Consider the following 25,169-nt stretch of genomic DNA (forward strand, 5'->3'; position numbering starts at 1 on the left):
AATCTAAATAGTAAACAAAATAAGTTATTTAAATGTTTTCTAAAGGTTTACAGTTCTAGCTTCATGATTTTCTGAAACACCTAATTATCTGCTCTACCAACTCTACTAAAATTTTTAGGGCTGGAACAGTTCCAAACAAGGTCTTACTCGTCACTTACACTAATTATGAGAAAATAATCTAAACTCTAGATTAGTGCTCCAGCCAGAGTTTTGAAAGTAAGGAAAGCTATGTCAAACACAAATAGGTAGTTTATAGAATTTAGATAATTAGACATACTGACAAATAATGAACTTTGATATTGTAAAGAAAACACTTTAAGAAAAACACACCGTCAATTAATTTATAAAAGAACACATCATGCTTAAAGAGGTACTGTACTCACATGTATATATTAAATTTGAATTTTTTGTTTCGCATCTAACGATAGCACTAATTTTATAAAAACTCCATCCTCCATCCTTGGTGAGAAGGGTTGTTTATAAAATGTGCACTGAGCACTGAGCACTGAGCACTGTATCGTTGAGCACCATTCATAAAAGCATAAAGATTAGTGGCCCGGAACCTTTGCGGCTTTACCCTCCTGGCCTCCTGTCCTGCCCTGCCTTTCCCCCCGCATGCTCTCGCTCGCTCTCTCGTTCTCGTGGTTCTCCCGAGTCCCGTGCCGCTCGAGTGCGCCGTCTGCGTCTCTAGTGGCGACGACTGGGCGACCGCCGCCGCCGCCCTACGCAAGGTGCCCAGCTCTCCATTTTCGGTCCCTTCGCCGGACACGAGCACCCGCCAGGTACGCCCACCCCTCCTCTTCCGTTCCTGCTTCGCGAAACCGAGCACCCAAACCCTAGCTTGCTTGTATTCGGAACTGATCTGATCCAATTACGAGTGCAGTATACATGTCTTATGCCTACAAATTTCGGTTGTTATTTTTTTTTTTGCAAAATATTATTGGGTGTACGTGCACATCCATACCCTTCACTTGGTCCGCCACTGGTCAAGACTTAAGAGACTAGGATTATGTTAGTGGTCATACCTTTGCGTGCGATTCTAGCTATCCGTAGTGCCGCCGGGGTGGGAATGCCCTCGTTACATGTGGTTGTTGCAAGCAAACGGTTTTCATGGTCTTTTTATGCCATGAAATGAAGTGAAATGCCAAGTGGAGGAAGTAAGGAGTGACCCTTAGGCCATCTCCAGCAGGCCGTGTAAACGACGTGCAAAGTACTGTTTTGTACTGTAGATTGTATTGTTTCCGGAGTGGAGTTTGAAATAGGGGGTGAGATAGGGAGTGGGATATGGAGAATGCTGGAGATAGTCTTACTGAATTCCGTGTTCCCTAAGAAAACTATTCAAATACTGATAGACTGCAGTTTATGATCATGCTTGGTCACGTGTATGCTCATCCTTATTTGTATCCAAATACTGTCATACTTCAGTGTAAGATTCAGGACCTGAAGCATTGGTTGGGACTGATGTCCATATACTACATATCAAATGTGTTCAATGTGTGAACATCAGAGGGGTGTAATTAATGAATGAGATCCATCACTTAGTTATTCTATATACATTTTGGAGTTGTGAAGCAGGGGTAGATTTTAAGAAAAAAAATCAAAGTGCATGCTTTAACTGTAAAGAAGACAAGAAGTCATATTTGTTTTTGTATGATAGATGCATCATATACATGTGGAGGATACTGGTTCTTTGTACTAGTACTATAAACTCGGTCGGGGAGGGAAAGACCGTCCTCCCGGTATTATATTAAGAAGAGACCGAAACATGGTCCTGGCCGGAAAATCCCTGCCCCCCTCCCCCTGGCGGAACTAGGATTTTTCCAAGCCCCGGGCCAGATTATGATACAATTATGATAAAAACACACAATAAAGAAGGTATTCCTAATTAAAGTCGACTTAGCAATAGATACTTTTTAAAAATTCTAGAATGCAAATATATGAGCAACATCATGGCTATTATATGGAAAACAAGGGGAAAAGTGGCTAGCCTGGCAGCTTGCATGGCCGCTAGCCTGCTTGACTAGAGTGCTAAAGAAAGATAGATACACACGCGATCAGGACGTAGCCTGGTTGGACGCTTGCCACGCACGGCATAGTTTTCAGATCGCCTTATCACCTGATCGAAGCCACTGGGCGATCAGGCGATTAGTCGCGATTAGGCGTCGATCGGGCTGATTAGTCGCCTCGGATCGACCCTAATCGTCCCCCTGGTCGTCCTGTGTATTCCAGGACACACACACACACGTATATATATATATATATATATATATATATATATATATATATATATATATATATATATATATATATATATATATATAGGGCAGGTATAACAGGAGCCCTGGGCTTCCAATAGTTAAAGGAAGCCCAGGCCGATCACCGCTGCAACCTGGTTCAACCCAGCGCACCAACTGGACCAGACTGTCGGTTGCACCCAGTGATTTCAAGTCGTCCGACTAATCGCGATTAGTCGGTTCTGTTAGCACGACTAGGGAGGCCGACCCGATCTGCTCGACTAATCGTCCGGTCGTCCGATTAGTCGTCGACTAAACGCGATTAGTCGTCCAATTTGGGTGGGGGCGATTAGTTGCCCTGGACTCCTAGTTTAGGTCAATAGTAAGTCTGTTCTTGACATTTATGTAGTAACTAGTAAGTCTGCAACTCTGCATCATATGAATTAGTGAGTTAGTGACTACTGAGTAGTAACTGATGTTCAATTGTTCATGTTCTGAAACCTGCAATCTGAATTTTGTTTTCGAGTATTCATATTTGCTATGTTTGGTAATTGGTATTGCTTCCTATATGCTATATTGCTATATATAATTGAGTTAGTGACTGATGTTCATGTTCTGAAATCTGAATTGTCCAGTTCTAGTATTCATATTTGTTATGTACTTATGTTTGGTGTTGCCTTCTATATGCTATATTGTTATATATATCAATATTATATACATAGGTCCTGCAAATATGCAGGAGCGCTGTAGGGACGACCAGGTCGACTAGGACCCGATTAGTCGACCTAGTCGTCGTCCTAATCACGATTAATCGCCTGGTCGCCCAGGTGTATCGACTAGCAAGTCGCCCGACTTGAAATCATTGGTTGCACCACCCGCGCCCACGTCTGTGCGCGCAAAAAAGGAAATGCATGCATGAGTCAAACACGTTCCCTTGCATGCGCGTAAATTTAGGAAAGATATGTGTGTCGATTTCTATTTTTAAATGCTTTATTTTCTCCATAAATTTAGGATCGCTGCAACAGCCATGCAGCTAAACTCGTAAGGACCATTTTATGATATATGCTGCTACTAAATATGCTACACTGTGTAGATAATTATGCAATTCGGTATACTGCGTAAAAATCTGTTACCAGCTGTATGCACACGAATTTATGATGAAAATAATGTGCAATGAAAGGAAATGAATTGCACGCATAGAAACAAAAAATCGTATTTAATGTTTTATTTCCTTCATAAATATAAGATCCCTCCAACAGTCATGCAGCTAAACACATTAGATCTACTTTATGATATATATTGATACAAATTATACTATATGGTGTAAGTATTTATGCAATTCGTTACACTGCGTAAAAAATCTAACATGTTGTTCACTTGTGGACGCATCTCCGAGTTGGAGCGTACTAACCTTAAGTTTTGAGCATAAAATCTCTCAATTATAAGCGTATATACCGAGCCAATGTGAGAGGTTGATACCTTTAGTAGGTTGTTATTACGATCCTATTTTTATGGTAGATCCGAAAAACATGGCAGCCGCATGCATGCGGTTATACAGATCCAAAAATTATGGCAAAATGCATGCATGAGTCAAACACGTTCCCTTGCATGTGCGTAAATTTAGGAAAGATATGTGTGACATTTTTTATTTTAAATGCTTTATTTCCTCCATAAATTTACGATCGCTGCAACAGCCATGCAGCTAGACTCGTAATGATCATTTTATGATATATACTGATACTAAATATGCTACACTGTGTAGATAATTATGCAATTTGGTATACTGCGTAAAAATCTGTTACCAGCTGCATGCACACGAATTTATGATGGAAAGAATACGCAATGAAAGGAAATGAATTGCATGCATAAAAACAAAAAATCGCATTTAATATTTTATTTCCTTCATAAATATAGGATCCCTCCAACAGACATGCAGCTAAACGCATTAGAACTAGTTTATGATGTATACTGAAACAAATTATACTACACGGTGTAGGTAATTATGCAATTCTTTACACCGCGTAAAAAATCTGGCATGTTGTTCACTGGTGGACGCATCTCCGGGTGGAGCGTAAAAACCTTAAGTTTTGAGCATAAAATCCCTCAAGTATAAGCGTAAATACAGAGTCAACGAGAGGTTGATAGCTCTAGTAGGCAGTTATTACGATCCTATTTTTATGACAGATCCGAAAACATGGCAGCCGCATGCATGCGGTTTCTATTTTAATACAGATTCAAAAATTATGGCAAAATCATGGGAGTTTCCATTGCATGCGCGCAAATTACGAACAACATAAATTAAGGAATTGCCTTTCCAATGTGCATGCAGTAAACTGATATACGAACTCCGTGTTCAAGCATAAAATCGTACAGTTTTTAGCGTAAATAATATATGTGGTAGGCATAAAACACAATAATCGAAAAGAAAGCTGCACCGGATCGGAGGATGTCACGCGCGATCATCGCTGCGCGCATCTCGCGCCTTCCGTGACGCCGCTCGCTCGAACATCGCGCCTCATGCGTCACTGTCGCTACTCGCACGTCGACGAGCGTCGCTTGCTCGCCGGCCTTGGAAGTGTCGCCTCCTCGGGGCTTCGGGGACGCCGCCGCTTGCCCACACAAGGGCCCCGCTGTCGCTCGCCCTCTGGATAGGGGAGCCGCCGCCACCGACCTAGGAACCGCCGCACTACTTCGGATCGAGGAACCTCCGCCACCGCGCGTCGAGGTAATGGAGTTGCGGCCACCGGCCTCGGAACCGCCGCCACCGCACAAGGGCACTGCCGTCGCTCGCCCTCTGGATCGGGAGCCGCCGCCACCGGCCTGGGAACCGCCGCCTCTACTTCGGATCGAGGAACCGCCGCCACCGCATGTCGAGGTCGGAGAGCCGCGGCCACCGCAGCCACTGGCCGGGGATCCACCGGCGCGCGCGCTATCGGGCAACCACCGTCGCTAATGAATCGAGATGGGGTGAAAAACTGATCCCTAGCACTACGGATTTTCTTTTATAGACGTCTGGACCTGGTCCGGTTCGACCAGATTGCACTGTCTGGCCTGGGCTTCCTCTAGTTATTGGAAGCCCAGGGCTCCTAATATACAATATATATATATATAGTCATATATAACACTATATATAGATATATAATTATATAGTATAGAGGCTTGCAGCAGTATAAATACTTAAATAGTCCATAACAGCACAACAAGAAGTTTATTATTTATATAAGACTATGAACAAAAAGGACTGCGGGAAGATGACTTGAACAGCAGCAGCATGACGTCCATGCATATCTGCGACGTCAAACATCTTAATAGCAGCTCTGCCTCCAGAGTCCAGACCTTGCTGAACAAAGAGGAATGAAGAACAGAGGGGGAGAGAGAGCAGAGAACAAAGAGTGAAGAACAGGCAAAAGCAGCACAACATCCATACCTTCAGAAGAGCTGCTCATCTTCGGTTGGACTGCTCAACTGCTGTTTTTCGCGACTAAAATGGCGGAGAAGGCTGCTGCTGCTGACTGCTCACGTCTAAAATGGCTTTTGGCCTCCCAGACAGCATTTAAAGGACTGCTGACTGCTCACGTCTACCCAGGCTGTATCTGAAGGGATTGGGTGTCCTTTGGCCTAAATTGCCAAATATAGAAACAGACGTAACCTGGAGCGGGTGGAGCGGGCGGGGCACAACGAGGGAATTTTCTTAACTAAGCCAGAAATTCGTCCCCGAGGGGGATCGAACCCGGGACCTGGAGGTGCTACTCAAAAGCCTTAACCATTACGCTAAAGGCCCTTTCGCTTTGTACTAGTACTATAATTGTGAATTATGGAAAATGACATGACCTGCACACACTGGCGAGAGCTGTCTCACTGAGTCACCAGGTCGCGGTGTATTTCATCCTAGGCCATTTCAATCCGGTTATTTTTCTTTCCAAGTTATTTTTCTATGTGAATAGCAAAGCTTTTATTTTATTTTTTCAACCTTCATGGGTGTACAGTATGGTGGTATGTCACATATACATGAAACATCTGTGGGCATGTTAATTCTTTTTCTTTTTTTAATACACATATAGCTTGTATAATTCAAATTCTTAGGCTTAATGATTAAAAGTAGACATTCCTTTATGTGTGAATGTTCTGTTTTGGTGTTTTTGATCGAATATACACCTTAGTGGAGTGCTGAACTGCCGTTTCATGACATTGGCACTGGCAACTCTTGTGTTTATTGTACCCTGAAAGGCTGAAACTAGACATACCATTTTGGTGAGATGGGATGTTGACCTCACTGATAAAGTTGATGCTACAGTAGAGATGCAGTGGCAGAGGAACGTTTGTAAGTGATCACGATATGTTGCTCATCTCACTGGTGAAGTTTGTGCAAGAGTTGTTGACTGTGGTTACATTGATGGGCACAGGCAAACCTGGTGATGTACTACCTATTCTGATTACTGTTTTGGGCACCAGGGCTCTTATTGGTTGGGCACTAGGTTTCTTGTTGCGTGCTATTGCGAAGGAGGGTGAGGAATCGATTAGCATCTTCTGTGTCACTGTAGCACACAACAAGCTAACAACAAAATGGATTCGTGCTGCTCCACCAATCACTTGTGCCCAACCAAACATACAGATTTCGCAACCACTAGTGAAACAAAGCACTGTGGTAGGCTGTGTGCAGAGGGGGGGGGGGGGGAGAGCACTCACCACCTCTGCCATGTCCTTATCATCTGTTGACACCTTTGACGAATATGCAGTTGCTACCGGCCCGGTGGGTCTGCAGATACCACTGCTCTGCTGTTTTTTCTGGGAGTGGTCGAGAGGAGTGCATGCAGGGTGGAGGGCACTCACCAGCTCTGCCATGTCCTTGTCCTCCGCCGACGCCATCCCGATGAATCCACAGCCGCTGTCCTGCCGCTTTACTGTGGAGAGGTCGAGTGGGGGATTGGGGTAGGGTGGCTCATGTCTCATAGTAGTTTTGGGCCACCACAAGGGGATATTTTGAGAAGGCCCACGGCCCATACCTGATTATGGGATAAGGGCTATGGCCTATGGCGCTAAGTCACCGTTCATTTAGCTGATTTAGAATGCTAATTGGTCCTATTAGTGGAACTGATCGCTTAGCGCTAAAAGCTAATTATCCTAGTGTTCGTCCTTTCCAGATGCTATAGCCCGCTATAGCTGAAGCTATATCTGGCTATTTTAAACATTGATTGTAACATTCACTTGAGGGGCATCAAAGGACTTTCTATTGGTGTTCCTTCTCTATGTAGCTAAAATAATTTGCATGTCATAGGCAGTTCCATAGTTGAATAGTTTTTGGTAATTTGGTTGTTCATTTAATTCTACGTTTTGACTTTTCGCAGGATAATATGTTGTCCACGCATGAGGCAAATGCTGATCAGTTTGATCTTCTTTCTTATGGTAATCTAAGGGGACTAGAGGCTAGTAGAAGTTCTGAGGAATCTAATTTTGGAAATGACTTAAAGGATGGTTCTTCAGTTTCTTCTGAGAACTTCGGCTCCTCTTGTCTGCCTGGCGAGAGCTATCAATCTGCCACAGTAGATCATGAAAAACGACCTCTTTCTGATGTCAAGACATGCCAAATTGCTTGCAAACGTCCAAAGCAAACAGATCACTGTACCTGGTTATATTCCTTTGAGGAACACCCTTTGACCAGTGAAGTGGGAATATCTTCTCCAGGTTTTGTACTCTCCTTTCCTTCTGTGTTCAGCGCTCTAATAATAATAATTAATCCAGAAGATACCTAGCTGCATTTTTTTCTTTCAGCTTTATATGATGGATTGGTTGAGATCAAACAACCAAATGACATTCCTGCAATTAATGGTGCCACAACCTGCAGTGGTAGTTCAGTGATCCCTTGCCGTAATCATGATCAATCAATTTTAGTGGAAAACTTAGACATACCTGATTGGGCGACTTCCTTCCCTGGTTATTTTGAAGACTGTGGGCCAGTTGTTACATATAGCCATGTTGATGACATTGGTTCGCCTAGAAAGGGTGTGCCAATTGGACCTGAGCACCAGGCTGACATTCCAGAATGGAGGCCCCTAAACTCTATGATTGTACCTGGTGCTTCAGAGTTTTGTGCTAATCTGGATTGTAGTTCTGCTTCCACTTCAGAGTCTGTTCCCAGAGGTGATGACTATGTAAGTGACAAGTGGATCAGGTACTGTGTTGTTCCGGTGACATGCTGCTCATCTCCTGTTGACTGGGCTGGAGACAGCAAAATAGATTGCAACTGCAGTGACGAGGGTTCTATGAGGTGTTCCAGACAGCATATTATTGAAGCAAGGGATAACCTTAAAATGATCTTGGGACAGGACAGGTTTCGTGAGTTAGGTCTTTGTGAAATGGGAGAGGATGTTGCTCTGAGATGGACTGATGAGGAGGAGAAGCTATTCCAAAGAGTTGTTTTCTTAAATCCTGTCTCCTTGGGCAAGAACTTTTGGGACCACCTTCCGGATGCATTTCCTAATAAAACTAGCCAGGAGTTTGTTAGCTACTATTTTAACGTTTTCATGCTCAGGAAAAGGGCTCAGCAGAACAGGTCTGACGTGTTGGCTGTGGACAGTGATGATGATGAACTGCATGGTGAACCTCTAGCTGAGCGGGTGGAAGGGGATCCTGCAGTTGAGTCCTCTACACATGAACATTCTGTCAGCAATTCTCTGCCCATGGATGATGACCATAAAGAGTTTGAAGGAGCACAGTTTGATGGATCTTTGTGTGAGAAGTCAGTATACAATGCAGTCGAGTGCAGACATCTACCAAATCAGATGCCTGCAGATTCAAATACGGTGAACACTGCACTAGATGTTTGTGACCAAGATAATGGAGCTCAGTGTTCAGAGTTTCACATGTCACTGCCGAGCGATACTTCAAACAGTCTTGGGGATCAAAGTGCATCTGTATAGGAGATGTTGTGTGGACAAGGCTCTTTGGCCGTCGAGATGTCCAACCAAGACCATGAACAACAATGAAATGGATAACACATTCAGTTTGGATCTGACATCTACTTCAGATGGGTGCTGTTTTGCCATGGCTTGGAGTTGTAAATTCAGCTTCATCTGGAGTTGATAGTTCATGAAGTTGTACATTCTTCAACTACTATGTACTTTTCGCGGCATTTTGTTAGCACACTTGGAACTCAACTGAGCTTCCACGGGGTTTTGCTGCCCCCACCCCCTACCCCCCATCCCCATTCGAGAAATCAACCTTGTTGTATGTACCATCTGTTGTATTTTCATCGCTGTATGTCCATTCGAGAAACTGAACATGTAGATTGTAAGAGTTGCCACTGTCTGGATTACCCGCGGTGGTTTTCGTTTGCAGACCGAGTGCTTTCGGAATCGATTCATGCAAATAATGTGCTACCGACAGACTCCAGTTGAATCCATTTGATGTGATACGTTTGTCACGACTGCATTCTTTTGTTTTAAAGACAGCCAGTGTAAGGAATGTTTGGAGTGTTTGGTTTGAGGAATGATGTAGTCCATCATCTTTTCACTCCTTACTTTTTTTGTTTGGTTTGTGGAATGGAGTGAGTTAATCTATCACCACCTCATTCCTCATAGTTAGTTGTTTAGTACTAATATGTAGAATGGAGTCATCCCACTAAATTTGAGGAATGAACCTATGATGCACTACTTTATTTTAGATAGAGTGATTCATCAAACCAAACACCTTAGTTGTGTTTGTGTGAGATCCATGCGTTGCTTTGTTTGCAATACTAGCACAGATGCGTCTCAATCTCTGTTCTTTCATTCCCTAATTTGAGGTATTGTATATACTTGAGGTAAAGAATCAGATTTGTCGGTGATGTGAGGATACGAAGGTGCTGGTGTGTGCACGAGACAGATGCGAGAAAAAAAACTGGGTCCTTTTTGTGAAGAGTGCATCCCAAGGAAGGATACCTGTTGTTGTGAATGTCATCTTGATCACTAACCTTTTATTTTAATTTATTTTAGAAAGCTCGCTCGCTAACTAATCAACCGTCCCAATTATTACCCTTTAATCCCTTTTCAGGGAGGTAATGATACACTGAACAAAGAGGAGTTTGCTGATCACGGTTCCTCGGTAGGAAGCCTTGCCCTCGCCAACTAATTTTGGTCAATGCCTCCCGATCTTCAGATTTTGACACCCCACTAACCATCACCTCTCAAATCCCATGTATAGCTAGTACTTCTCTTTTTTTTTCTGATATCTTATTCCAGAATAGAGATACCTACCGTTCTGTGAAAGGCTGCTCGCTTCTTCCGGTATTGTTGTTTCTGGGGTGTCTGCCATCCCAAGTCATCTTATGCTATGATGCTACTTCAGGACTGGGGCATCTCATCCAGCACAATTCTGGAGTATTTGGCAATGAACTACCATAGAGTTTCTCAAGCTGATTTTTTTGCTAAAAGAAATTGTATTGAGAAGTAATCTCTATAGAGTTAGAGACTCATCGACTTGCGTCAAAGGTCCTAGATACGTAACCGCCATAGGTATCTTTGAAACTACCTCCGTTCTTGAATATTTATCGCTCGCTAGTTTATTTTTGAACTAAAACACGACAAATAAAAAAAAGGACGGAGGGAGTACAACACAACCTATAGCTAATTTGAGAGAGCCGTTGATTTTTGTATCGGGTTACAGATCAAGAGAGATCACAGAAATATCAAGAGAGATCAAGAGGGATAGTGTCACAGAAGCGATATGTTCACTGCACCCATCATCTGGAATCCATCTCTGCTAAAGATCTTAAACTCTTCTCTAGCCTTGTCATAGTACCGTGGCACTTGCAGCTAGCTCTTAAGGGCTGGTTTGGTGGACATGGAAATACCATATCTACCAAACCAGCCCTAATTGAACTTTTACACAGTCTGCTCAGCAAAGCTTTTTTGCTTGATTGCTGCAGCCTCCTTTTCCATTCCCCTCACACTTTGTTTCAGCTGGGTGGGTCACAGACACAGTTCATTCCTTGTGTCACGTAAAAAGAAGAAACGAAGAGATGGAAAGGGAGAGGTGAATTGGCCTACTTGTTGCTCCAATCTTTGAAAAACCCTAAATAAAACCAACCACCAGTATCATGAGAATGCTGTGAGTATGCTGCCACTGCCTACCCGAATTCTAGGTCAGTAAAAAGCAGCAGTAAAAGGCTATGGACGACGCTAAGGAGCTACTTAGATCAGTTAGAGAGTCAACAAAAAAGGGAGATTAATATCAAACTTAAAAGCATTCACTGAATTCTATAAACTTGAGAAATACAATGCTGACTGAATTAAAAATTAAAAATCTTTCATTGAATTATCTCAGGTTTAGCACTTTATTATGAGATGCTTATCACTCTATATAAAGATACTGAAAAACAAAACAAAAAAACTAGTAAAATGCATAATATAAGTGAAATTTGAACCCAAGAAGATTAGCAATCATTGTTCATCTCACCGAATCTAGATCACTCGTAACTTGAAGCTCCGAAGAATCGATTGAACCTGAATCTATAGTTCACACTAGTATGTAGGTACCACATCCATACTTCGTCTGAAAATCAAGACTTAAGTAGCCAAATTTCAATCCTCAACTCCTGGAGCTGGCAGATTGAGATCAAGAAACTCATCAGAGATCAGTGGTTGCTCATCGTCACCAACGTCATCGTCATCGACAGAATGTACGTGCTCATAGAGCTCACCGGCGATCGAGTGTGACCGCTTGTGTCCACCGAGCGACTGTCCCGAGCTAAACACCCTAAAGCAGATGCGACACTCGAATTTAATCGTCCTATTATTACTAACCATGGAGGTAGTGTTGGTCTCGACGCTGGGCTTGGGCTCCGGTTGGTAGTCAAGGATAGGTTTGGCGATGCTACAGTTACTATTGATCCGCTTGTAGCTAGCGCGGTGACCGCCGAGTGCTTGGTACGACCGGAACGTCCTCCCGCATACAGGGCACTCGTACCGGCCCCGCTTCTCGTCACCAACGTCGCTGTGATGGAGCTTCCTCTTGTTGATTTTGGTGCCGTCGTTGGAGTCGGCGTCATGGTGGTGGTACTCGTACTGATAATCTCGCCTCGTGCTGTCCTCTCCCGGCGAGTACTTGGCGCCCACGGCCGTGGAGCAACCGCGACGGTCCACGATGTCGCACGACAGCATGATGAGGGAGAGTGCGACATCCTCCGGCTCCTTGTCGAAGGCAGTCGGCGGCGGCGTGCGAGCCGGCACACGCATAGAGCGCCTACGCCTCGGCGGCGGCATCAAGCCCTCCTGCTTCCAATCACGCTCCAGTTCCATCGCTTTGCCACCGCCTCGCGCGCGGCGGTAATCGACGTTCGACTCACACGGTGAAAACACGTCACCGCGGCCACCGCAGTCGCTGAGGCTCGAGAGGCGCCGTGTCTTCTTCGGCTTGTCCCTCAGCCCGTGACCTCCTGCTCCCGGAGCCGTCGCGCAATCAAGGCCTTGCCGCTGTTGGTGCTCCTCCTCGTCGTCCAGCTCGTCGGCCAGGGAATGCGAACGCATGTGGCCGCCGAGCGAGCGGCCGCAGGGGAAGCCCTTCCGGCACACCTTGCAGCTGTGCCGAGTGGCGCTGCTAGCAAGCACAGCCACATCCCACATCCCCCATGGTATGCGTCGTTGATGATGTTTCGATCAAGGTAAGGAACTAGAGCAGATTATTATTTGATCGCATCAGCGGCGGATCAAGATCGATCAGCCAAGAAAGCTAGCTGCAAGTAGGCAAGAATGGAAGTGGGTGGAAGGGGAGAAGAGGTCAAGTGAAGAAGAAAGGAGATGGAGGCGGCCGGGATCCATGCGGCTGATCGAGCGTGCTTGCGAGAGGAAGCTGCTGTGTGTGACGAGCAGCTAAAGTAGCAGATGGGACGAGGGAGGAGGAGGTCATGCTGCATACGCGCGGTTCGTTGGGCAGGAGAAATCTCAGCACAGCATGCAACCAAGCAAGCAAAATTAGCAAACGGACAGGAGAGAGAAAACGAATCACCCTGTGATGTGCTGCTGTGGAGCCGGCAAAATGCAACGCAACGCAAGCCACGGATGGAACGAGTGAGTGCCGTTACTGCCGTGTCTGGCCGGGCCGCCAACTGGGCTTCTTTGCCACCGGCGGGCCGATTTTCCAATGAGCCCACTCTGTCATCGTCATGGTTGCCGTCATCTCTTAAGTCTAGTTTGGAAACACAATTTTTCCAATAGATTTCTATTTTCCTAAGAAAAATAAACTAATTTTTTTTGAGAAAATGAAAATCTCTTAGAAAAATAGGGTTTCCAAACTAGCCATTATTTTCGAATCCAGCCGTAGGATTTCACTGGACCACATCCGTTCAGTTGTAGTTTCATCATCCTACGGTTGGATCGCAACCATGACTATACCCAGCAGACCATGTATATGTGTAAAACAATATTTAGACGGTATAATTTGAAATATAAAGTGAGATAACTAAGGCTGTCTCCAGCAGCGTTCGCTAAATTGCATGCTCTAAAAAATATACTCTATACTTTACAACACTTCCTAAAAGATTTCGTCTTTATATCTTGTTTATATCCAACAACGTACTCTAAATTTGGTCATCTATATCTATAGTGTTACCTGAATTTGTATTTTCCATTATTTTTTGCCTATCAAAAAACAATCTGTAGCAACGTAATTGTTTTCTTAAGTACAACAAGGACGCAAACACAGGTACCATACATTACATCACATACATTACTAATCATTTTTTTAATACGGCAAGGACAAAAACACGGACGGTGCTCTAGGCACGAGGACACAACTGCCCTGTATATCGAACGTTGCTCGTTCACTAGATTTAGAGGATTCTCAACGACCACTACATTTTATAGCCCCTTTACCGTTCCTTGCTGGCGGCCTTGCCCACTGCTGCATATGCTAAGTTTAGTGTACATGATGCTTTATAAGCCTTTGTTAGAGACATCCTAAGACTGTTGGAGGTAGTATGTGGCTCACAAAGCTGTGGCCACAAACATCTTTGGCCATTCTTCTCTCCACTTCCTTTCCCCCCGAAGATACGATTGTGGCCTTTTGATGCACTGCCACCTGGCCACCATGGCCTCATGTCATCTTGGTCGATTACATACATACATATACACACACATTTTTTTTTGAAAAATCACGTTTAGATCTCTAAAGAAACTAATAGTAGGATAATTGTCATGGCCTATGGAGCCGAGATTACACATCCCAACATCATATGTAATAGCATTGAGGCATCAAACTATTATTGATGTGGAGGTTACGGTGACCATGACATGATGGAACCTCGACGTAGATCTATAACGCCGAACTCGACACCATAGCTCGATGGCATAGATCTTAACATCGAGGTTACTATATTGTTTGTCGTCGTCCTCTTCTCTGTCGTTTCTCTTTCTCCTATGCTCGGACCCTGACCTCGCGCATCTCTCCTCTATCGATCACGGTGTCATGCCCCCTGCATGTTGGAGCTCAGCTACCGTGGCATCGGTCCCTTAGCCATCTGTTATCACTGGAAACTGGTGGCCGGTTGTCCGAGCAGCCAACATACGCAGAGCCTGGAGATCCGATATTGCTACGATCTCCTCTCCTTAAATGCGGCTTTGATTGCCTTTTATGTGCTAAGAACAATCAACTAGGCGTGTAACCTAGCTTGACCTACAAGACAAAAAGGACATGTTGGGATCGGTGAATCACTCTGCATATGCACAATAACATGTAAAACATCAAATTCTAGCTTGATCTTGTGGATCAGCCCATGCTGGTCACACTGATCAGCTCCCTTGAACCGACTGTCCTCTTTTTGGTCAACTAAAAAGATAAAGAAGTGTGTATTAAAAATGATATATATATACTTGTCTAAAGCATGATTTTGATGATCATCGGTCCCAAATTGACGTGTGCCATGCACGCGATCAAAGTAGAAGAAATAGGCTAGAAAGTCGTCTAGACTACCCACACCATATACCAAACTTAGGGTCAGATAAATAGTAAACCGTCCATAGGAACATCCAAAATTTGATCTATAATATGTATCGTATAGATGAACCTATGAACATCTATAACAATGAGTCGATTCTCACATGCGCGAGCAAGGATCAGGACCTCCAAGAAAGTCTGACAGATGACACATATAAGATATGTAAGGTAGGGTGCTAGATGCATATCGATCTCACCCTAATGATGATCTACAAGATGAGTGAGTTGAGTGTGTTCCTCTAGCCTCTAGAGGTGTGCACAAGTGTTTAGAGTGCAATAATGACAACCAAGTCCGACCAAGAGGTCTATTTATACACCCACATAGAAATCTAATCATTATCTTTTCGTGGGCTAAAATTGGAGGCACCAAATATGTATGATGCACTATTGGTGCATGCACCAGACATGTCTGATGATACCTTAATGTCTATAATTCCAACTATTATAAACTTGTCGTGGAAATGATCCCCGGTCTCGGGGACCCGCTGGTCAGAGAACACGCTGAGGAAAGAGCCCCTGGTCGCTGGGTCCCGTCAGTCAGTTGGAGTCAATTGGAATAAGTGGATACGTCAACCCTGAAAGAACTCGCCCCTGGTCGAACCCCGTGGCACCGAGCATGGGGTCGAGTGTGGCGAAACCTGACAGGGGCCGAGCGTGTCGGAAGGGAACCATCGAGTGGATCCCATGTCGAGCCCCAGACTGACCCGCCATAAATAGTCGGCCGCATCAACCACGCCTGGCACCGAGCCACAGCGTGGGCGCAAGTCCACTTGCCACTCATGACCTACAAAGAGTGTTGCTTTCAAAGAATTTCGGAATTAACAAATCACAACTAAAATGTTTATGGAGAATAAAGCAAGAGGGCTTAGATAAGAAGAGGAATAACACAAGTTCTTTCTTGCAAGGCATTGCTCCTCTAAATAAGAATTTAACTAGAAGCAACACAAAATAATATTAGCAAGGAATAGTGCAAGAGAACTTAGAGAAAGAGAAAACAAACAAATCACAAGCAATAAACACAAGGGACATGGGTGATTTGTTTTACTGAGGTTTGGTTCTCAAGAACCTAATCCCTGTTGAGGAGTCCACTAAGGAAGGGTCTTTTTCAACCCTTTACCTCTCTCCATCGATCACCAAGACTAGCGAGTGCTTCTTCTTCTTTGTCAACAAAAGACCGAAGTCTCCGCAAGGCCAACCACAAAGATAAGGGGATCTTGCTAGCTTTACAATGAATGGGAGTCAAAACTCCATGCTCAAATGATCACAAGATGTAGCATACACTTTCTCTCAATGAATCTCACAAGACACTATTGCTAAACTCACACGAGTAGCTCTCTTTTGCTTGATCTCTCTTTTGTGGCACTTGTATTGCTTGTGGTGGACTAAATCTTGTGTATGAGATAGATCAATGAATAGAGGTGGTTGGGAGGGCTTGGATATGTCAACTATATGACTTGGAATGTTGCTTGGGCTCCCTCACCTTGAAATGGCCGGTTGGGGTGGTATTTATAGCCACCAACCATCTTGTAGCCGTTGGGAAAGGCTGCTGGAGATGGGCGCACCGGATAGTCCGGTGCGCCACCACGTCACCCAACCGTTAGGGTTAGGAGTAGGTCGACCGTTGGAGGCTTTGTCCTCATGTGGCACCAGACAGTCCGGTGCCGCACCGAACATGTACTGTTCACTGTTTGGTGTGCCTCTGACTCTGCGCTCTGACTCTGCCGCGCACTGTTCCTTGCGTCAGGAACTTTTGCAGTTGGCCATTGCGCGAAGTAGCCATTGCTCCACTGGCACATCGGACAGTCCGGTGATTTTTAGCGAGTGCGCCTGCTGAAGCCCGAGAGTGGCTCGTTGGACTCTGTACGGTCTTGGTGCACCGGACACTATCCGGTGGCACACCGGACAGTCCGGTGCGCTAGACCAGAGCACACTCGGTTTCTTTGCTCCTTTGAATTTGATCCCTAACTTCAAACTTTTGGTTTGTGTTGAACCTTTATGCACCTATAGAATATATAATCTAGAGCAAACTAGTTAATTCAATATTTGTGTTGGGCATTCAACCACCAAAATTAATACTGGGAAAAGCTTAACCCTATTTCCCTTTCAATCTCCCCCTTTTTGGTGATTGTTGCCAACACAAACCAAAGCAAATATATAAGTGCAGAATTGAACTAGTTTGCATAAGGTAAGTGCATAGGTTACTTGGAATTAAACCAATTTATTGTTTCATTAGATATGCATGGATTGCTTTCTTTTGTTTAACATTTTGGACCAACTCTTGCACCATATGTTTTTTTGCAAATTCTTTTGGAAAGTCTTTTCAAATTCTTTTTGCAAATAGGCAAAGGTATATGAATAAGATTGCGAGAAGCATTTTCAAGATTTGAAATTTCCTCCCCCTATTTCAAAATGCTTTTCCTTTGACTTAAACAAAACTCCTCCTGAATGAAATTCTCCTCTTAGCTTTCAAGAGGATTTTAATATATACCAATTGGAAGTATGTAGCTTAGATGCTAATTCTGAAAATATACCAATTAAGAGTAAACATACCAATTTGAAATATATTAATTAAAACTTTTCGAAAGGTGGTGGTGTTGTCCTTTTGCTTTGGGCTAATACTTTCTCCCCCTTTGGCATTAATCGCCAAAAACGGAGACTTTGTGAGCCCTTTTTTCACATTGATAAAATAAATATAAGTGAAATATTATACCAATTGGAGAGATGGCGGAAAACCGGCAAAGGGTAAATAATACCGATGGAGTTGAGTGGAAGCGTTGTCTTTGCCGAATACTCCATTTCCCTTTCAATCTAAGACTAATACAAGAAATACTCGTGGAAGCACATTAGTCTTAGCCTTGGCACAAGAAGAATAAGAAATATGGATGTGTACCAAATGAAGGAGATATGATCAATAGATATGTCAATTAAGCTTTATCATAGTTCTATATAATATAGATTGCTCCCCCTAAATATGTGCCTTGAGAGGAATACATATTTTGGCCTTAAATGCCAAATGCACATAATGAGGTCAATAAGAACATATCTATATTATAGACAATGTGAAGTGCATTGTGTCATAATATAAATGTGATGCTCACGACAAACTATGCACTTATGAAAGCATGTTATAGATATTTGATGCATTTGCCCTTAAGGTTTCAAAGAGACTTAATGAACTTCCACCTTTGAGATAAAGGTAGCTTATACTCGTTACAAGGTTAAGCTTTAAGCTCTTTGACAAGAAAATTAGTTCACCTAGTTTTACAAAAATGCATCAATGCAGGAATGAAATTTTTGAGAGGTAAAACTAGGTATAAAGTAGGGATATGCATAGACATGCTTTCTCTTCCTTTTATAAAAGATATGCAAAGAATGTATATAAGAGGAAGATTTAGGTACATGTATAAATGAGAGGAAGTGGTTTACCCTTTTGTACCTTTACATAGAGACGATCTCTTCATTGTGGTTTGTCCTTAGTCTTGGTTACTTAAGACGTATTTTCAAGACAATGTATGGAAATATATTGCACAAGAGAGAGTTCTACAACTAGTGATCCTTTTCTAAGTCATTGTTGTCATATATCAAGTAGATCACAAATTGCATAAATTTATCCTGAATTCTCCTTTTAACTTAGTGCAAATCAAGAGAGACATTAAATGATAGTATATGAGGCACTAAGCAACATAAGTGTCAATTGAAGTTATTCAATGATCAAACGAATAACAGATGCGATCAAAAGAACAACATATGCATTATCAAATAAGCTTAAAATAGGAGAATCCAGTAAATATGCTACTTTAATAATGAAAGCTACAATCTTTGATAAAAGTGATATTACTTTACCAAATTGGATTGATTTGAGGTAGCATATTTCATGAGAAACTTATTCTCATACTTGAGACTCTATGGGATCACTAAGAGAAAATGTTAGTCTCAAAATGATCAAGATATAGAAATGGGGCTCCCCCTAAGGATATGCATCAAGAATTTGAATGACTTGGTTAGATGCACTTTTCTTTTAAAGAGAATAGGGAATACATTGAACATCTTGATCAAGGCATGTAATATTTGAAATAATCACTTTATGCCTGGTAATCAAAAAAGGTTTAGAATACTTACAACCACACCATTTATTAATTTGAAGATCTTACTGTCTAAGTAGGTGTTGTTGTTCTTGATGTCTTCCTTTTCATTTGAGTGTCCTCCCTTTGTAGCTGTCTCTTTTTCTTTTCAAACTTAAAAATACTCAAAAAGGATATTAGCAGTACAAGGGAGTATATGATGAATGATGAATTCTTTAGATAAGAGATATAAACAATTCGTCATCCACAAGTCACACAGACATGAAGTAACATCCTTAATATTAGTGCACATCATTGAACAGAGGAATATGCACCTTTTAACATTCCTAATCAATCATAAGAAGTTTACTTCTTCATATTGGATTTATTAACATAGCTTAGAAGCATATTAATATGAGAACAGATATATCAAAGGCATGAATTAGATTCTAGTCGACTAGTGCATTTATGAAAACAAGATTGAATGCACTTCTAGCTGATTTTAGTCCAATAAGGAATCTATTATTCTCATAGGTGGAATATGATAATTTAGAACAAATACCAATTGATGGGAACTATTGTTGATTAAGAAGATGAGTTCCCATACCTTTGCTTTTACCTTTCTTCTTTTAGGTGAAGAGCAACCCTTGAGGCTTGTGTCTTTTAATAAATTGAACATGCGCTTACTCTTTTGTAGATTTTCATAAATATGCTCAAGAGATATGTCATTAGTAACACAAGCACTAGTTTCCCTTTTTGTAATCTTTTTGAGAAGAAATGTGTCAGTGGGAAAATCCTCTGGACGGGTGGTGGAATGCACCCGCCCTAATCCTAAGATGAGGAGGGGGCCTAAGCGTTTGCCTGTTTGGTGAATTTCAGATGAACACAAGAGGACTCGAGGGATTATAGTGGTTCAGCCGCTGGAGCGTAATACCCTACCTCCACTGTGTGTAAGTTGTATTGAGTGTGTCCCTTGTAACGCTGTGTGCCTTCCCTTTTATAGTTTAAGGGAGGCACATACAAGGATGTTGAGCCCCGACATGCGGGCCCAGGAGCATAATGGAAGAAATACATTATGTGAATAATTAATGCTGACAGCACACCAAGATCTTTACTGGACGCTATGTTGCTCCCTCTGTCTTAGTAACGCATGAGTAATCAGCAGGAGTCATGATGACTGCAGTCCATGCAGCATTGATAGGCAGTAACCCTTTTCTTGGAAACGCACGAGTAATGGTGAGTCATTGCCCTCGCTATGGTAATGTGTGAGTAACTGCACGGCCCACGCAACGTGGACTGGGTGTGCCGCCTATCACTGGAATGGACAGACGCACGTCTTATCCGTAATGAATGCAAAGATGCATGTAGCCCAGAGGCTTTATGCCAGGCTCCGCCCGTTGGCTTACGCCACGCGCAGTAGGCCACATGGCAGCATCGGGTCTCCGCTTGGGCGGGGAGCAGGAGTGTATGTGATAAGGTGCAGATCCCACCAGATTAGGTCTAGACACGTGTCGGCTCTCGACCCCCGCCTAGGTCCTGATTAAGGCCTGGGTTTGTTCTGTCCTGGAACCCTAGGACCCCACTGTGGGCGGCCCGGACCCATACGGGGGGTTCGGATCCCATTCTAGGGGTTCGGTTCGCACACGTGGGGGTCCTAGACCAAACTTGGAGGCCCGGACCGTATATACAGGGGTCCAGCACCTTCCCATGGCGGTCCAGACGCACTGGTGACACCTCAGAGTATGTCACTTTCTATGGACACGTGGTGGCAGCGGACCCACCCATGTGGTGAGGTCAGGTGCTGTTGCTAGCCCAGAGTAGTCGCCCGAGGCTACCTTGCCTCAACATGGCCTGATTGGTGATTGGCGTGCTGTTTTAGCACGTCTGCTGACGCGCCCACTGTCAATCCACCTTCGGTCACGTCAACTGCCATATCTGTCTCCGCGGCTGACTGACCCACGGCCCCACGACTGGTGGTTTCGTCGGGCCACGTGTGGGGTGCCTCGTTGCCGCTGCATTGGTTTTAAAGATTACCTTTTGTCTTATGCAACGGCCCCAAGGAGGCGCGCTATCGCGTGCGGCGGTTCGGTCTTTTCACACCCGAAATCCGGCAAACAAACTATATGACTTGTGGACCCAGGCCCCCGTGTCACAGACTGGGCTGCCTCGGTCCTAGGTGCCCGTCGAACGGGATTTCCTGCGGTGATTCAGGGGTGCGCGGAAGGGTTTCCCTGAACAAGGATTCAGGTTTCCTTGAAAAAGGATTCACCCCGCGTGCAGCAGTTACCTTTTCGCATTCTCTCCCAACCGGCTATGCCCCTTTGCCTTTGTGCTCCTCTGTTCCACGCCCGCACCGCCGCACACGCCTTGGCTTCGCTTGGTCATCCTGGCCGCTTTTAGTATGAGGAAGCGCTTAATCTGGTGCGTGGCCTGCTTGGGTGGAGCACGCCAGGGCTCGCCGGAAGAATCCGTGTCGGCGCTGCCCCCCTTGGCGATCTCACCACCGGGGAGTTTGTGCTGTTCACCTCCTACATCTCTTGCGGGTTGGCGCTGCCGATTTCGCCCTTCTTCCTTCTACTGCTGGAGGAGTTCGGGCTTCAGCTTCAACACCTCACGCCCCACTCCATCCTCTAAGCAGCAATCTTTGTCCACCTCTGCGAGATGTTCGTAGGTGTGGCCCCCTACACTTCTCTCTTTCGCTACTTCTTCGTGTTGGTCAAGTCCGGGAAGACTAGGGTCCACATCGGTGCCTACTACTTCCAAACGAGGCCAGATCTGGCCATAGTCTACATCCCCACCTTTGATGGTGCGGGTGGGAAAACTGGCATAGCGGCTGGGTGATTGCCAGCACCGAGGCCAACGACCGCCTCATCCTGCCGAGCGATGGGCCAGCGCTCGACCGCAAGAAATGGAGGACCAAGCCATCCCTCTCGCTAGAGTTCCTGCCCGTATTGGACAAGATCAAGGTCTTGGCTACGGGCGGCCTGACATCAATGCACGTGGTCGGCGATCTTCTGAAGCGCCGGATCGTGCCGCTGCAGAGGAGGTCGCGCCTGTCCTGCTGGTTCACCGACCTGAACGACATCGGTAGGATCCAGCGCGGGCCGAGTACCAATCTGTCCTGGGACGAGCTGGAACTCCTGGTGGGGGGATTACTGGGATACTTTTGTCCCTGAATCCCTGATACTCCCCAAGACATCCCTGCGCTCTGCGATGACCTAGGCCTGAGGACGGTGATCTTGGCCACGCTGCCGACCCTCGATGACAGCGGCGTGGCGGTTCGCCAGACCGATGGTCGGGACCCCCTCCGCGGGATCCGGATCTCCGATGCACCGGCTGGAGGTCCCCAGCCCGCCGGTGTGGCTCCCAGCGCCAATCCCGCCATGGCCCCCAGCCCCTTGGACAAGGGCAAAGGGGCTACAAGTAGTGCCTCCGCCCCAGGTAGCTTCGGGGGGTCGGAGGAGGAGAGGCGACGCAGGCTGCGTCACACTGATGGTCGTTCGTTTTGGAGCCCCCCAGAAGCGCCAGAGGACTGTGGGTGGGGCCGAGGAGGCCAGCTCTCAGGCCCACGGCGCACAGAGGCGCGTCAGTCCTTCGGTCCCGCCGCCACCACCACCATCTGGGGGTGATCACCCCCAGGAGCACCAGCAGCAGCAACAGCAACAGTAGCAGGAGCGGCGATCGCCTCGCTTCCTGGGTCACTGGAAAGTCCAGGGCCCCAAGTAAGTGTAGTCCCTTTTTCTTTAATCCTAATCATCATGCTGACAAGTCTTAACCCATCATCTGTTTGCAGGGCTTCTTCCTCCGCTGCTCCCAAGGCCACGCCTCCTCCGCCAGATACCAGGCCCACCGACGGGTCTGGCTCTCAGCAGCAGGAATCTGCTGAGGGTGGTGCCAGTGATCCACCCCTAGTTGCTGCCAAAACAGCGCCAGTGGCTTCCCATGCCCCAGCCGGGGATCCGGCGGCAGCGGCGCCAGCGTCAAGCGGCGTCGTAGTGGCGGATGTCACACCCGGTTTGAAGGCAAACCGAATGCGAACTATGTACGTGCCAGGATCAGAACTCACGTACACAACGATTACATAAATGAACATCATCGCACAGTGCTCGAATAACAACATAAAAGAGTATTAACTTATTACATCACAGAGTCAGAGACATCCACATAGTCATCAACTTAACTGGTAAATCAAAGTGCTAAGCGAAACGTAGTAAAGATAAGGCCTTCATAGGCAGCTGACTGGGGGTTGCCGCCAACCCACACCTAAAACTCGTCGTAGTCTTGGAATTCCTGGAAGTCTCCTTCCACAGCTTCATCTTCTCCTGAGCAGTGGTTGCAACAGGGACAACCTGGTGTTTTGTGGTAAAGCAAGGATGAGTACACATCAACGTACTCAGCAAATGCCCCGTTTGGCTGAAGTGGACTAGCTTTATGTGGGGTTAGGCTCAAGCAGTTGCTTTTAGTTGGTCAAGTATTTATTATTAGTAGAAGCCAGATTTTATCATGAATCCCAAGTTATAATCCCAAAAGTACCTCCTCAGAGAGGAAATACCAGAATACATAATTAAAGTCACCATCATTAACCATAACATTAAAGTCATCATCCAAAGTGTATCCGGAGTATCTCTAATCAAAGAGGATCCCAAGGCTACTCTTAACCGTGAGCACGGCTGATATATCAGTTTCACTACCCTCTGCAGAGGTCGCACACTTTACCCATGAGCCGTGATTCCCGTTTTGCCCGGGGAGAGCTAATCCCCATTGATCACTTCCTAGGTGGTCCGGCAGGGTATCACTACGTAGCTGTTACAAAGATTCCCTAGAGATCATAGCTGCCCGTTAGGTTTCTCCAGTTTGATAAACACAGTACCCCTCCCCGCAGGAGAGTGACTAACAAAAAGCAAAACGAAAGAACCTCGGCACTCAGCCTTGGCAGAGCAAGCACTGTGCCTGGACCCCATTGACGGCACGACGGCGAAGCAACTACACCTCTAGTTCCTCTAATTAATTAGCTAAGGGCTTCCCATTTCACCCTCATGGTTGCACTGTTATCCCGGGTGGTCTCTCAACGAACAGGTCCTTACGGAGAGGTACTCAGGAAACAGCCTGAGCCCCCTAGAGTATCACAAGATCATCAATATCATCGGGATAACAGTATCGTATCATAAATAGTCACATCATGTTCATTGATTAGGTTGAGGCAATAGCAAAATGCTAACCATAATAACCCAACAGGTCATCAAGGATAAGGTAAAGTATAAAGCTAGTCAATTCTTAGGTTTCAATTAAGTAATGCGGGAAAGTGAATTATAAGTGAATAGGACATAATGGGTCAGAGGACACTTGCCTTCACCAAACTGCTGATCAGGGACTTCTTCTGCAACTTCCTTGGGAAACACAGACTGCCCGTTGTCTACGTAAAGTAATCATTCATTCTATGCACTTGGGAAATAACAAACAAAAGCAATAAACCAAACATATGCAGCAGAGAGATCACAAGTTCACAGTAGAAAAGGGTTGGTAATCTGGTGTTCCCTAGGTCTAGGGTAGATGACTATACAAAGTGATTCATTATCCACTAATCAGGTCTAAGTCAGTGGTGGGGTTAAATCATTACATGGTTTTAAGTCCATAAACTTAGGTGCTCCAACTTTTATTAAAGTCTACTATCTTCCATTTATCTCAAATAGGGTTCCAATAACATTAATTTTACCCTAATGATCAACTATTAATTGGGGCATAAAAACAGCAGGGAAACATTGTTTAAATAGATAGATAAAAATATTATGAACATTTTGCAATTTGAAGCACCTAATTTGGAGTTCATATGACAAAGTTATGAATTTTACAAGTTTAGGGATTAAAAATATGCCTTAAATACTTATTTTGGATTAAATAAAAGGTCCGA

The 25,169-nt window shown here is 44.8% G+C and overlaps 2 protein-coding genes across 3 annotated transcripts; one reads left to right on the plus strand and one right to left on the minus strand.

The window, feature by feature from the left end:
- The first annotated feature begins 557 nt into the window (after positions 1-557).
- Positions 558-9,654, plus strand: LOC100281710 (uncharacterized). Of its 2 annotated transcripts, none has more exons than XM_020551304.3 (3): positions 558-782; positions 7,648-7,916; positions 8,004-9,654. In XM_020551304.3, exons 1-3 carry the CDS (start codon positions 616-618, stop codon positions 9,149-9,151), a joined length of 1,584 nt encoding a protein of 527 aa, XP_020406893.1. In that variant the 5' UTR covers positions 558-615; the 3' UTR covers positions 9,152-9,654. The 2 variants fall into 2 exon arrangements, with proteins under 2 accessions (XP_020406893.1, NP_001148102.1); NM_001154630.1 differs by having other exon boundaries at positions 568-782; positions 7,580-7,916; positions 8,004-9,608.
- Positions 9,655-11,439: 1,785 nt separating this feature from the next.
- LOC103636520 (zinc finger protein ZAT4) lies at positions 11,440-13,175 on the minus strand. Its single transcript, XM_008658867.2, has one exon. It carries the CDS (start codon positions 12,830-12,832, stop codon positions 11,792-11,794), a length of 1,041 nt encoding a protein of 346 aa, XP_008657089.1. The 5' UTR covers positions 12,833-13,175; the 3' UTR covers positions 11,440-11,791.
- Between the last annotated feature and the right edge of the window lie 11,994 nt (positions 13,176-25,169).

Source organism: Zea mays, chromosome 1 (genome assembly GCF_902167145.1).
Source record: "Zea mays cultivar B73 chromosome 1, Zm-B73-REFERENCE-NAM-5.0, whole genome shotgun sequence".
In the NCBI taxonomy this organism is placed as follows: domain Eukaryota; kingdom Viridiplantae; phylum Streptophyta; class Magnoliopsida; order Poales; family Poaceae; genus Zea; species Zea mays.